The sequence below is a fragment of the Egretta garzetta genome, unplaced genomic scaffold (assembly GCF_000687185.1).
Source record: "Egretta garzetta isolate BGI_Z169 unplaced genomic scaffold, ASM68718v1 scaffold51, whole genome shotgun sequence".
NCBI lineage: Eukaryota > Metazoa > Chordata > Aves > Pelecaniformes > Ardeidae > Egretta > Egretta garzetta.
In genome coordinates, this window is record NW_009258549.1 from 3,446,149 (window position 1) to 3,461,421 (window position 15,273).

General features: G+C 46.1%; 1 protein-coding gene across 1 annotated transcript in view; it reads left to right on the plus strand.

Annotated features, from left to right (window-relative positions):
* The window catches only part of CACNA1I (calcium voltage-gated channel subunit alpha1 I), a 169,214-nt gene that overhangs the window by 115,916 nt on the left and 38,025 nt on the right, over positions 1-15,273 (plus strand). The window contains exons 6-9 of the mRNA XM_035903190.1: positions 2,142-2,457; positions 3,143-3,235; positions 9,143-9,449; positions 10,843-11,249. Of these exons, the coding sequence (XP_035759083.1) occupies positions 2,142-2,457; positions 3,143-3,235; positions 9,143-9,449; positions 10,843-11,249 (1,123 nt within the window). The remainder of the gene's footprint in view (positions 1-2,141; positions 2,458-3,142; positions 3,236-9,142; positions 9,450-10,842; positions 11,250-15,273) is intronic.

A 15,273-nucleotide genomic window follows, 5' to 3' on the forward strand; every position in this document is an offset into this window, starting at 1 on the left:
CTTACTTCAAATGGCTGTAGGGTGATACCGTACAGAGTGTTGGCCACGTCTTGCAGGGGAAAGGAAGGGAGGGCAAAGGCAGCTGGTTTTAGTCTGTCTTCATGCTTCACAGATGCCTGGGCTCACCTGGATTTGGCTAAGGCACAGGTTAGCATAGCTGCCTCCTCTAGCTGTGTCCAAGGATTCAGGATGCTGCTCCTACTCCCAGAAGGAGCTGAAACTCTGAAACACCAGCCCATGCCATCTTTCTCCTGAACCTGCTCTCTCTTAAAAAAAACACCGCCAGAGAAGTCTTATAGAAAGCCATAGTTCTGCCTGATGCTTCCAGGGACACCTCTGGTACCTCTGAGATGGAGCTGAGGTTGCTGTTTGGACAGTAGTGCATTATCTCTGGAGACTTTGGAGGGGCACGGTGAAATTATTGGAAAACTTCAGGAGTACAAGTGCATGTGGGAATTGCCATGGGGAGAGGATGGAGGGCTGTTGGGAGAGGTGTCCCACAGCTGGGTTACTAAAAGTAAAAGCATCTGAAAGTGAAGAATGGCTGCTTGAATGGGACAAAAAATCCATGGGGAAATGTGGGCATGGTTCTGGCAGAGAGAGCCTGGAGGCACACAGGGGTCAAGGTTTATCTGAGGTTTATGCTGGGGTGGTCAGTGGGAGCCTGCAGAGCATGGCTCTCCTCCTCCCCAGAGGCAGTGGGGTGGAAAAACTCCTGCCTGATGTGAATTCTCCAGTTACCCTCCTGGGGAGCAGAGCACCAGTCCCAGGGCACAGCTCCTCCTGTTGACTTTTTGGCTCTAGCAGAAATCAGGCTTTAAAATGTCTTCTTAAAAGTCTATACTATTCCCAGGCATCCTGTCAGTTTAGACTGCTTAAAAAAACCCCTAAAGCTGTCGATCAGTTTAGACCGATTAAACAATTCTGAAGCTTTAGATCATCTCAAATTGTAAAAAAAATAAGTGTGAAAATACAATCTGCAGAACAGCAGTGGGGTTGGAGAGTAGGAGCTGCTTAAAGCAGCCATTTACTGTGTATATATATTCCGTGGGGAAAAATGAATGTTTAGGATGATTGTCCTTTATGTAAATCAGGGATAGTACTACTTTAATGAGCGTAATTACATCCATGCAGAGTTGATGTAACTGAGAAGTGAATTGGGGCCACAGCCTGCAAAGTGACAGATACTAGAAAATCTTTGGCTGACCATATACTAGAGAAATTAAATCTGCAGGCACCTGGTTCACCAGTGATGTGGATGTGTTACGACAGATCCTTGTGGTTTAGTCCCGTTTCTTCTGTCTCTTCTTTTTCATCAACACTTGTCCTCTTCCAATGACACTTAGTGAAAAAGTCTGCATTCATGCAACACGAAAGCTGTGTATTGTAGCGCTGCAAGGAATGCATCACATAAAGTTTAATGGAAAATGTTAAATCTCCACCTTTCACTTTCCTCATCATTAGCTCATCTCCAGCTAGCCAAGCATAGATGATTTTAATTATTCATGCATTTGGAAGGTGCTTGCATTATTTGGAAAAAAGCACGTGAACTTGTCATGAAACATTGCACCCATAATGCTAACTGTCAAGGAGGAGTCAAAGTTAAGGTTAAGTCAATTTTAACTTTGCGTTTCCTGATTTTAAGGCTTAGCTGCACAACCTTAATTATGCATGAACTGGAATTTTTTTTTTTTTTTCAGAAGTACAGAAGGTTCACTGCCAAATGTTATAAAACATGTCCATCAACGGTTGGAGACATACATGAGCACATCGCAGTAAAGCCTGATGAACTTCCTTAATATCACTGCATCTGATTTAGCTTTGATGTTAATGGGGAGAGTGATCAGAATATAAATCTCTGCATTCCAGTTTTTCTTCGTCTCCATGCAAGCAGATTGTGTAATTTGGCTTGGGGTGATCTGATGGCAGGCAAAGCTCTGAAAACTGGGGACTCACCCTGGAAATTTCCTGTTTTCCAGGAGCCCTGTCTTCCCTTCCCTTCTCCTGAGGCAATAAACCTGGAAATCCCTTATCCAGTGCAGAGCCAATGTCAGGATGGGAGCTCCCGGCTCCACAAGTGTCGCTGATGGGAAACTGCCTGTTACAGGAATTTTATGACTGTGTTTTTTTTATCCTTGCAGACAAGGTGACATTGTCCTGCCCCCTTATTACCAGCCTGAGGAAGATGACGAGATGCCCTTTATCTGCTCACTGTCAGGAGACAATGGAATTATGGGCTGCCATGAGATACCCCCACTGAAGGAGCGGGGCCATGAATGTTGTTTGGACAAGGACGATTATTATTACTACAACTCAGTCCGGCAAGAGTTCAACATTAGTGGCATGTGTGTCAACTGGAACCAGTACTACAACGTGTGCCGTACAGGCAATGCCAACCCGCACAAGGGTGCCATCAACTTTGACAACATCGGGTATGCCTGGATCGTGATATTTCAGGTAAGACTGAGTTAGCCTCCTAACAAGGCTCAAGCTATTCTTCTTTTTTCCAACTCAATCTTTCTGTGCTCCTGTGGTGGTTTCTGCAGGGTGTGATACAGCTGCAGAAAGAAAAGGGCCTTGTAACTACTCTGGCAAAAGAGGCAGAGTGCACACCATGAACGGTGTTCCTGAAGATGAAGAGGGACACAGAGCTGTTCCAGGCCCTTGCTGAAATAAGCTATGCCCTTCAGGCTGATTTGTACCAGTTTTCCCTTCAATCCAGATACAATAGCAAAAGAGCCTATTTTATTATTTTTTTTTAAATTTCCAGCACGCTTTGCAGATGGGGGCTAAAATTCGTGCCTTTTTTCTTTTCCGCCGGCTGTACACGGTGTCCAGTCCAAGGGGCACAGAAACCTGCTGCAGGTTTTCCCCCGCTGCGATCCAGGGAAATGAACTATTTTAATGAAATATTCCTACTGTGGGCTAGCATGATCTCAGAGGCTTTGAGAGTATGCCAGTGTCACCAAGCAGTACCACGCTGATTTCCTGGAATGGAAATTTGGCCTCCTTGAAATGAATTGTTGTTTCTCACCTTCCTTGGGTTGCAACAGCCCTGCCAGTATCTGCCTGTATACACTGAGGAGCGATCTCTGGGAGCCTGCTTCCCTCCTGTTTCTCTTGTTGCTGTTTGTCTTTGCAGGTGATCACACTGGAAGGATGGGTGGAGATCATGTACTATGTGATGGATGCCCATTCCTTCTACAATTTTATCTACTTTATCTTGCTGATAATCGTAAGTATAAGACTTGATGACTGTCAGCATTGCAAGCTAAGAACCTACAAAAGTTGTTAGGTCAACGCAGATACCGGGGAAACAAACTACTTTACCTGGATTTCTTCTCACTTCGGGACATGGTTTAAGTAGGCACGGTGGTATTGGGTTGATGGTTGGACCTGATGATCTGGGAGGTCTTTTCCAACCTTAATGATTCTATGATTTTCACGGAGAGTTGGTGGCAGGATCACATAGTTGTCAGGCAGGTTATTCTCTTTCACTCAAAAAATATGCTCAGGATAGATTCCTAGAGATATACATCCTCAGTGTTGGATAATGTTCTCATCTGCAGATCTTCTCTCAGAATAAATTCCTCAAACCACTAGGCCCAAAAGCACAGAAAACCATTTCTGCATCTGCCCTCCTACTTAGTCTCTTTATACATTTTAAGCTCTTGAGCCATTCTTGAGCCATATTTTATGGCTTTTGGCAGCACCTGGATTTCTCAGAATCAGGGTCTCAGATTCAGATTTTGTCAGATTCAGGGTTTGTCACGCTGAATTACTTCCTCACCATGAATAAAAATGAGCTGCTGCTCCAAAAGTGTCAGCAGTCCAACATAAACTGGCTGTGTGAGATCACCTGTGGCTTTTGGAGACAGAAAGAGAGAAGTGTCAGTGATGAGAACTTAATAAGCAGTTTATAAACCCTGTGGATTTATACAAGTGAAGGTTGAAGGTTGCTTTGCTGTAAGGACATTTGCTGGTGGTGCCTGGAGAGAGAGGTGTAAATGCATTTTCTTGGAGGGAATATCCTGCTTCTAACAGGGAAAGATTATGTTTTTATGAAGACTTTTGCACTTTTCCCACATGGAGACCAAAGTCAAGACTAGAAGGGAAAGACCTAGGATGGATTATGGAAGTATCAAATCTGTACACAGTAGGAGCAATTTATTTCTAGGTTACTTAGCCAGTAAGGACCTTGGTGTCTACCTCCAAAGCCTACATGCATTTGGATGGTCTGATGAATGGACCTGGTTAAGACTCTGTCTTCACCTAGTACTTCTATGTGGCCATGCCTTCCTAGAAATAGGATCTCTAGAAGCAGTCACCCAATAACACTAACAGACTCACCTGGCATAGGATCTAGTATAAATTCAAATTGACATGCAATGATGTGAGAGCAAACAAGCCTTAATCCAATTTCTGGGGGAAATTCTGCAGCCTGTACATATGGGGAGTGGCACAAAAAAAAATCTGCTGGACAATTTAGGTCAGAGAACTTACAAAAAAGTTGAATCTTTGTGGTATCCTCGATTTCTCCCCACCTTCTGGCCTTCTACCATCACAAGGGAAAGACAAGGAGAGGAAAACAGAAAGATTACCTACTTCCTGTGGGCTGCAGCATGAGCCAGGACAGCAGAGGTGAAATACACCTTGAGGAACACTGCTTTTACTTTGAGGCTGGTGAGTCCCAAGGAGAGATAGTGCAGAGGTATGACGGCGCAGGCCGGGGGGGGGGGGGGGGGTAGGGGAGCTCCCCCCAGCTCTGCTCCCAAAGGCAAACTGAACATCTAGTGCTTTTTGTGAGTTCAGAAAACAGTTATTTCCCATAAAGTTTGTTCACATCTCCCACCATACAATGCACATTTACCACCTACTTGCATTTTCACTTTGAGCAGTGTGGCCAGGATACCCAGGTTTGTACAATGTGCAGTTTGGCACAGACTTTACTCCTGGCCTCCAACACAGTCTCTCCCAGAGTCAGTGTTTAAACATTGGGGTGGGCACGCCTGTCTCCTGCGGGCCAGTTCCAAAAACTGCCCCTCACCCCCTGCTCCAAACTACATAAATTCCATCAGCATATTTTTGGTTTCTAAGCAGGAACATCCTTCTAGTACTGGCTCACCTCATGTAGATTCCCAGTGATTCAAACTTTGTCTCTGAATTTGCAGGCAGCTGAAAACCCTCAATTAAACACTCCACCTGAGATTTTACTGCGGAGTGTCATTGACATTTCTAGACACTCCCTCCTCATTTGTAGAAGCCATGCAGGTTTATTTCCATCAAACACAGGAGCACAGGAACCTCAACTCACTCTGGGGACTGCTCAGAACAAAGGAGCCTTATGCTAGATGCGATGCCTTTGGTGGAGTTACACCAAGAAAGTATTTAGCCTTTCTGTTACCTTCTTTGCATGTGTAACGCAGCTTTTGCAGCACACAGCAAGACCACAGTGTGAACTTGCTATCACTTGGTTTCATTTGCCCTCCGAGTCCTCTTACAGAAATGACAATCCTTCTTCAAGTCTCATGAAGCACAGTCCTTCCAGCCTTTACCCTTCCCTCCTTCTCCATGGTCGAAAGGCCTGGGTTTCTAAGCAGGATTGCTCTGACAGTCATACTTCAAGCCCTGACTCTTTGCTTTTCCACATATGTCCTAGTCTTGGCTCAAACTTACTCTTCTGGGGCTGGATCTCCGCAGCCTATTCCTTAGAGCTATGCTTCCAGCCATGATTTCTCCCGCCCTCACAGAGATATCTTCAAACACCTACGTAAGGACATTACCTGCTACTGCTCATCGGGCAGGAAGAAGGCTCCACCACCTGGATATATTCCCAGTGTGGTCTAGGACTCCTGTGTAGACGTGCTTCTGGAGGGGAGGCTTGCTGGCTCACCCTGGCACTCAGAGTGGCCTTGCAGAACAACCTGGTAAAAGCATTTTGTGTATTCAGCAAGTTGTAAATAGCTTCTTCCTCTGCCAGAGACCAGGGAGGTGACATGCTTTCGCCTCTCGGGTCAATGCTTCTTTTCAGTCGTCCTGCTTGAGGTCCAGCTGTCTCTTTGTCACCTCTCCAGCTACTTGGCCGCTGGTGTGGCTCCTGGACTAGAGAAAGCTCTTTCTGAACTCTCGGATTGGCAACCACATTGCAGCACTCAGTGGCCTCCTTGAAGTGCTCTGTGTTTACACATGTGGGCTTCAGAAGACAAGCTGGATATCCAGATATAAGCAATAAAAATAATGGGCAAGAAATTCAGCATCTCCAGCACCAGTCAGATTTTATTAGATATTGCAGAGACAGGGACTGAGCCTCAGGGCTGAACAAGGCCAGGATCTGCTTAATCACAGTACAGCTCAGTCTTAGGGCTGAACGGGGCTCCTGTGTTGGGGCTTTGAATCAGTGGTCTCCTCTGCCTCTGTCAGATGCTTTGTCTAACTCCATGTCAGACACTTTCGTCCTCCCCGCTCAGCCGGCTGAGATGGATCGCTCAATTACGAGCCATCTGGGACCCTTACTGTCCTTCTGCTAGCTGGGAGGCAAAGTCTTAGAGTTTATGTACTCAGCAGAGCCTTAGAGTTTATGGACTTGCCTGTCATCTTGAGGATTAAACAAGCTCATTTGTTTTGCTTTTGATGTTCCTAGCTAAGAGGTTTAAGGATTGGGGGTTAGTTGCCATATCCAGTCCTCTCACTCCTCCCCTTTTCAGTCATCTTGTGGGAGATCACAGCAAACGGTGCCTGTGAGGACAGGTCTTGATGATGTGAAACCTGACCCCCCCCCCTCTGGATTCAACCCCAGGCTTATGGTGTGACCCTGCTGAGGGCATCTTGTCGCCCTCAGCTCCTCTGATTTTAGCCTAGAGAAAAGGTGTTGCAAGTCTTAATCACTTGTTGTTTGCGGGGTTGTTGGAAGTTGCAAAGGACCAGGCAGCATCACAATTAGCATTCCAGAAATACATGTACAGCTGGTGTTCAGCTCCCAACACTGCCTTAGCCAGGGCAAGCCGAGGGAGATAACTGAACGGGCAAGCCCAGGCAAGTGTCATGTGGTGCCGAGGGGGAAGAGGGCAGAAGAATGCATTGGAGAAGAATTTGGATTCCCAGTCATACTCTCATCAGTGAAAACATGCAAGACTTCATGGACTAGGGAAAATCTTGGGGGAAGGCGAAGGAATCCAAATGAGGCATCGTTCTAATTGTCAAGTCTACATACAGAAGCTGAAGGGAAAATAGGCTGAAATATGGGCGGGAGGAGAGGGGAGAGAAGGGCTCAGTGATGAAGGGAAACAGAATTAGAACAGCTTTGAAGGGTGCTGAGAGGAGGAGGGGGGGAAAAAAAAAGCCCTTTATTTTGAGATGGTTTATTGTCCGTATGCTGAATCTGGTTGGGAAGGGCTTCATGTTTCAAAGGCTTATTCAGATGCTAGCGGAGACATCTCCCTTTGAAATACTGAGAGCCACTGTATTGAGGCTCCAGACAGAGTTGCTGGGCACCGGGCACCTGTGTGCAGGAGAAAGGGATGACCAAGGGTGCAAGCTGGTGGGGGAGTGGCACGGGCTGTGCACTGAGGGGAAGGCTGCTTGGATAGACAAAACAAGCTGGGGTACATGCCGAAAAAAACTCCACCTTTTCCATGCATGAGGGTTAGGGTCAGGTTATTGCCACGTTTGCTTGCCCTCTCCCCTTTGCTGGAAGGGTTATATGGGGGAGGACCCATGTGTGAAGGTAAGGGTAGGACTGGATCCAGCTCTGTGTTAAGGCTGTTTTCTTGGAAAGGAGATACTGGGAGGTGAGACTGGGTTCTGTGTGGGTTCATAAAGGAGGAAGAGGGTGCAAGGATGTGTCTTAGCAGGGATGGTCCCTGGGTCCAGGGGAAGCAGAAATCCTGAGCTGGTGCTTCCTCTCCTCCCAGGGACTGCCTCGCAGAGTCCATTTTGGAGCAGCACAGATGTGTGGTCCTTGTTCAGACATCAGGCTCTGTGTTTTATTAATGCTGTATCGCCACTTACAGCTCTACGGGGAGTAGGCACCAATCAAGGCATCATAGCTTTTGAGAATGATTTTGAACATGGTTACCAGCCCTTTTATGTATTAAATTCTCATCATATTGAAGCTCAGGTTTTATTCTAAGTGTAATGGATAGATCTCCTAGCGGAGATTCATCTGTAATTTCATAACATGTAACACTGTGAATGAGATTTTTACCTCCAGATCTCGCAGCACCAAGAAATGTATGCTCCATTTTACAGATAGGAAAAATGAGGCAAAGGAAGCTTAAATGGAACATGCAGAGGTGTAAAATAAGCCAGGTAGATTTTTTGGCTTTTGTATGGAGAATAGGAAGAACTTGGACATTTGTTTTGTTTCTAAGGAGTTGGGGGAGTGGGTTGTGGTTGGTTTTGTATTCGAAATGGAAAGCCTACCAAGGCTGGAGGACAAGTAAAATAAGAGCCAGTATAACACATCTAGTATCAGAAGAATCAGAAGAATAGAAAATGAGCAAGGAAACACTGTTTTGCCACACTATTTAGCGTCCTTCTCGAAGTCATTAGTTTTTATAAACTCCTCTTTGATGTCAAGAACACATTTCAGCAAAGTGCCATCTCCCCATATGGTGAATTAAGGTGTACAATGGTAGAAATAAATAAAATACTCCAAGAATACTGACATGTCCTCCAAGAGTTGAAGACCATAAACGACAGTGCATGACTTCTCTGGTAGTAGAAGAGCAAGCAGAGGAGAAAGCAACTAAACTACCAAACTAGTCCTCTGGCTCCCACTTTCTGTTTAACACAAAGGAGAGGGAAAGAAAAAGTCCAGTTTTCATCAAACCCTTTGCAGGTAACTGCTAAGTGACTTGCTAAAGGTCTCAAAGCCTGCCAAAAGAGCCAAAAGCCAGGCTTGTGCTTCCTGAACTTCAGTTCAGAGCTCTAAATTCTGCATGGAAATGACATCGAGGGAGTTCTCGAAAACAAGCTCAGCCAGCCCTGGCTTTCTCTGAAATCCCATCTCCATATACAGACTGGTTCTCATTCCTGTGCCTGCCTCCAGTCACCTTCCCCTCCTCTCTCCTCTTACATTCCCCCTCCTGCATGTTCTTCCTCATGCTGACATTGACTGTCTCTTCTTCTCCTTTGCTGCTAGGTGGGCTCCTTCTTCATGATTAACCTGTGTCTGGTGGTCATCGCCACACAGTTCTCGGAGACCAAGCAGCGGGAGCACCAGCTGATGCAGGAGCAGAGGGCCCGGTACCTCTCCTCCAGCACTGTTGCCAGCTACATGGAGCCGGGAGACTGCTACGAGGAGATCTTCCAATACGTCTGCCACATCGTGCGCAAAGCCAAACGCCGCACCCTTGGGCTGTACAACAGCATACAGAGCCGGCGCCAGGGCCATGTGGAGCCAAGCAATGCCAAGCTAGGCATGAACAGGAAAAGCCAGAGGCACTACAGTAAGGATTACGTGGGTAAAGCTGGAAATGCTGGTAGTGAAAAAGTGAGAGTAACTGGGAGCATCTCTACGTGCCAGCTTGCCAACGGACCTGTGCCTACAAAGCACAGAGTTAGAATTAACATTGGCCATTGACATTGGCCAGCACACCAGACCAGCAAGGTGGGGATGGTGAACAAGAATGGGAATGAAACAGGGGTAACCATCAGGGAACATGGGAAACCCAGGTCTGAAAACCAGAGACCATCATGGGATAACATTAAAAGGCATTGGCTGAGGGTTGTAAAGGACTCCAGGTCTGGTATAGAAGGGTGATGACAGCAGTTTGGGAGAGAGAGATATGAGGAGGATATGACAGAGTGGGGCTAAGGATTGGACTTGGTGGCACAACAGGTTCCCCAGAGCTCTCCTCCCAAACTGAATTGCTGTGGGACCTCAAGAGAGAGGCAAAGGGAGTAGAATTGCGATAGGGTGTCTCCTGAACCAAGGGAGCCATACTAAAGAAGTCAGCTGGGTATGCAAGGAGGCAATTTCTCTTGATGGGAGCACATGCTGTCATGTAAAATTAGACAGGAGATACTATTTAAATTGGATTCCTGACCTGAAAAGTGACTGTAAAAATGGTTTTATAGAGTTAGTATTAACTGCCTGCCGATGCCTTTCCTAAGTCATGCTCCCGTTAACAAGCAAAAAGGTGGATTTTCCTTCAGCTGGTTTTGCATACTCAGTCTTTCATTTTCTTTACTTGCTAGGAGAAAAGTTTCTGCAGGCTTCATGCACTGTGTTAATGAATTAATTCCTTCATTCCCCCAGCATCCATTTGATCTTCCAGGTCCAATAAGAGGATCGAGGAACACAAACATTTTTCTCGCTGAAGTCAGATCTGTTCTAATTCAGAGCGCACAGGCTGTCAGGAGGAAGTGTTCTTGTGCTGTCTTTTCTGGCTTCTTGAGATGCTTTGCTAATGTAGCTTCCCTAATTTAGAGAGTTCAGCTCAGCGTGCGGGTTCTCGGACCCCACTTGTAGCAGTTCAGGCCAAAAGCAGCCCTTGTGATCATTTTTCCCTCAGTTCCCACTTAACACAAGCTACTGAGTCTCAAGCTGTGTATTCCTGCATCAGACAAAACAGTTCTTCCTCTGACGGACATGAACCCCCATGGAGCCTAATCACTGGCAGCTGAACGCTACCATTCCTTTTGGTGACACAGTCAGTGTAAAGCCCCCAATGGCAATGGCTTTTATTGCTGCCCTCGAGATGACGCGCCAGTGTTTAATCATCCTTACAGCTAGAAAGCCTAGTTACCCTGTCTAAAGACTCAAAACCCAAATAAGTGCCCAGTTACAATGTCTTTTTCAAAGCCTTCTCCTTTAAGCACGATCATTTCTCTCCACAGGGCTTTGCCAGCAGCACAACTCTCTTGACTGCCCTCCTCAGGGCTTAGTCCAGCCCATTGCTGTGACAGCAACCTCTGATCCCACCAACTGCCCCCGATGCCATAGCGGGGAGCACGAAGCATCCCGAAGGCTCTCTGTCCTGGATAGCGCTGACTCAGACCAGGAGGACAGAGGAGCCAGTGAAGAGGAGGGTGAGGGCAGCAGAGAGGACCAGGGCGCCTCAACGCTGGAGAAGGAGGAGGAGGAGGAGGTGAAAGAAGGTGGACGGCTGAAGCTCTGCAGTGACATGTGGCGAGAAGTGAGGGTCAAGCTTCGAGGGATTGTGGACAGCAAGTACTTCAACCGTGGGATCATGATTGCGATCCTAGTGAACACTATCAGCATGGGCATCGAGCACCACGAGCAGGTAAGGTGCCTCAGGGCACAGGGTGGGCAGCGGGGACTGGTGAGTCCCGCTCAGGGTTACGGCCTCGCTAAGAAGCTGATGCAACTCAGTGGAGGCAGAGATTGACCAATTTGGACCCCAGGCCAGACAGATGGTCCCAGCATGGCTTTGGAGAAGACCTCAGGACCTTACAGGGTCTTTTCTTCCTTATCCCTGCACTTAATCACTTTTACTGTCTCCATGTATTTTCCTCTCACCTCCTTTCAATCCCTCTTTTCTCCTCCTCCCTGCTCACTTTTATCCCTCTGTTTGTCTTTTTTACCCTGTCTTCTCTTTCCATCTGCTTCTTTCTCCTTCAGCCTCATCTCTTCCATCTTCCTCATCTCTCTCTCTCATTTCTCTCTTCATTAGCTTACTGAATCCTTAGCCTATTTGGTTAATTTAATGTGCCCTCTGGGGATGTCACAGGCACTTCACCAGCATCTCAATTCAAATCCATCAGCTTGCTAGCCTTTCCAGCTTAATTAAGAGATGCCTGAGCACAGTCTATCTATACAAGAAGGTTAGGAAAGGCACCACCCCCCATCTCCAGTCATTCTGGGGGCTCAGATGCCTTGAGCCTTTCCTTTGCCCTGACAGCAAGAAGTGACAGATAGGTCAGGCATAGGCAGCAGGTGTGGGCACAGGTTTGACTTTCATGCCAATAGTTTGCAGGCAGCTCTGAGTCAGCAGTGCACTTCATCCTAATGACAGACTTTTGAGATGGAGAAGGACCCTGTGCTCTCATTTTATAGCTGGGAAACAGAGGCTGTGTCTACTTTGTGATGTGCAGAGCCAGCTTCAGAGGGTGTTACACACGCCCATGACCTTGCATCTGCATTGCTGGCTGGTAGCTCTGCTGCACTTTGTGTTAAAGGCATCCATGCTGTACCTCCATGTCTCAGATCTATGCTGCCAGTCTGAATGTGACCGTGATTCACTCCACGTCTGCCCAGATCGCAAAAATAAGAGATTGCTCCACTACTGAGATGCTGACTGCATTGAAGCTTTGGAGCCAAGGTGAAGTCTAACCCTGAACACAGTCGAGTCAGGCAGTGAGTGTGGTTCAAGCAAGACACTCAGATTTGTCCTGTGCTGTATCAGGATGGAGATATCTTGACACCCAGAGTTGTCCTGTTTGAAGCAACACAGTGTCTGAGCCAGTATTTGAAGCCTCAGGTGTCTGGATCCCACCCACGTACCAAACATTAGACCATTTCTCAAAGCCCAGCTAGTTTCTGATACAAGGATGGGAAACCTTAATTTGATCCCAGAATGCAAAACTGCACTGGATGTTTCGGTACCAGAAAAATACTGGCAGGAGCTCAGAGGAGAGGAGAATGAAGAAGAGGTTGGAGGGGCTGACTCATGAAAATAGATAAAAAAGAGCGGTGCATTTATCACGTAGCAGAGAGATGACTAAGGGTTGAAGCCCAGGACAATATGAAACTGCCCACTGATGTTTTAAAGATGTGAGCACCAAGCAGAGAGCGCCATTGTTCATTTTGGTTTATTGGAGACAGCATGAATTAAGAGTTTAGCAGAAGAATATTTGAGCTGGAGGTAGAGAATTCACTCTCATGTTCTGGCTATTGTGTGTGCAGATTTAAGCCCTTCTAGGCCGCCTCTGCTGTGTTTGTACAGCCCGCAGCAGAGTGGGATCTGCCTGCAGCCTTGGGGTTTCTAGTAGCAGGTTATTAATGAAACATCCTTAAAGTTATGCTATCACGTTTTATCCATGAGTACCTAGGAAAAGCTTATGACCCTGCATGCTGTTTCTACTAGAAAGAGATGACAGCCAAATTGATCATAACTGAAAAATGTGGTGCAGCCTTCTTGTTTAAAATATGTTTACTGAATCCTTTTTCCCTGGCACAAGAAGATTAAAAAAAATATTCAGACCATACCATGAATTCCAGGTACTTTTCAGTCAGCTGTTAACTCAAAAGTACATAGGCATTTGCGCTTCCCTTTGCTCTCTTTCAGTTTTCCTCAAGCCATGCTACCAGTACATCTCAGACTGGTGCTTCATCATCTCCTTTTCTCTCCTTCTTTTCTCTTTTTCATGTTGTTTTTCCCCCCAGAAACACAAAGTTTTACAGAACAATATCCAGCAAAACCCCTCTGCCCAGGGAGATCTGTGATTTGCAGGGTGATGCCACCCTATGACTGAAGTAGCTTCTGTTGCTTCAGCTACTTCATCATATGAATGTCTCCTAGCCCAGAGCTAATGCGTATAGAGACTTCTCAAGCTTTTATTTTCTGGTTCATGGGAGATCACAACCCCAGCCACTCTCTCGGGACGTATCTGGCTGGGCGAGAGGACATGTGAAGGTGTCACAAGTTGGAGCAGCTCATGGCACATCCATCAGCTCCTTGCTGCTCCACTTCTTCATGGACTGCCCCCCTGACCAAAGCACTCACCAGCCATCAGGTTAAGGGGAGAGAGAGACTGCAGGATCCAGACAACAGGTTCAGGCTCAGAAACACAGGAACCTGGGGGGAGAACCCACGTGCGAGTTTCACCTTCGATTCCTGCACCTTGACCAACAGAAAGAAAAACATGAATTAAAATGATCTGTTTGTTACAATTCAGGGGTTTAATGTTCACAATGTTTTTCTGCCAGGAGACTTAACCTCAGCAACTCAAACCACTTTACTCAGATCCAAATCACCTTGGAATTTGGTTTTGTTTAGCTTATCCATCCAGTCGCTCGTCCTGTCCTGTTTGTGTGGCCAAGGCAGCTTCCCATCTCCTTATACATTTCTTATGAGGGAAATAATTTCATTTTGGGACAAACTGCATTGCTATGAGTCATTTTTAATCCTTAAGCTTATCACAAGTTATCACTTGTAAATAGATAAGTTTATTCAAATCCATCAGTGTGCATTATACCATGTAATATCCTCAGTATTAGGCCTTCAGATATTGCTGGGACATTGCACAAGCAAAAATCCATCATTTCAAGTGTTGTGCTGCTTGAAATAGTTTTTGCAGTTCTTCAGATCTGCTTCTACTTGGAAGTGCCTATTTTTAAAATCCAGTGTAGAAAATCAAGATATTAGATGCTTGTGGCTGTCCAGAAGGATCCTTTTTAAGAGGCTTACTTTTTTTTGATATTCACAGAGGATCTGGTGCTGCTCGCTTTTTTCCCTTATTCAGCATGAGGATGAGAGGCTGGTCCCAGCTGAATGTCCCAGGCTGCCTTTCTCATATATTTCGTGAATGACTTGTTGGACTCAAGCTTCTTTGCCGTTAGTAGCCAATGAGACAATTGCCGAGTAGCTTGGTTTATCTTCTCCAGTATCTACTTATAGTATTCCTTCATACATTAGATCAATACTTTATGAGGTCTGTCTTGTGTGGATCAGGAGACGATCCCTTGTTTCCTAACCAAACCATCCCTGTGGATCAGCACCTTCATATACTTTAGCCTGTGTGATTTCCGTTTATAACAGCACTTACTGCATCCACAAGCTCATATTTTACAGTTATTGCTTCTCTTTTTACTATTTGCTGCTTGTCAGAAACATTCAGCAAATGTCCAAGCCAGCTCATCGTACTGACATTTAGTAAATGATGGAACAGTCTCCCTGGGGTGGTAGATGAAATGACATTACTTCAGTCTTGTAAAACTAGGGTATAACAAAACATCACGAAATCCTGCATTGGTTGTGAGGTGGTGATTAGAGTACGTAAAAGCTAGTTGGTATGTTCCATGGCTGATTTCTATGACTCTTCTGATTATTGTCAAGTGACTTTGAAATGGTGAGTAAAAATGGACAGGCTGGAGAGACCTCTCTGTGGAACATTTCTCTCTTGTGTTCTCAGAGACAGTGATGTGCAGGTACGGTTTGGTGGGGCTGGTCTGCATAGATCACATCAATTACTTCTCCGTTTCTAGACAGTTGCAGATTTACTCGTGGTTAGGAGAAATGTCTCCTGCAGGGGCTTCATGGTGGTCTGCATATCCTTAACCTTTCCTGTAGTGCAGGAATTTCTGGC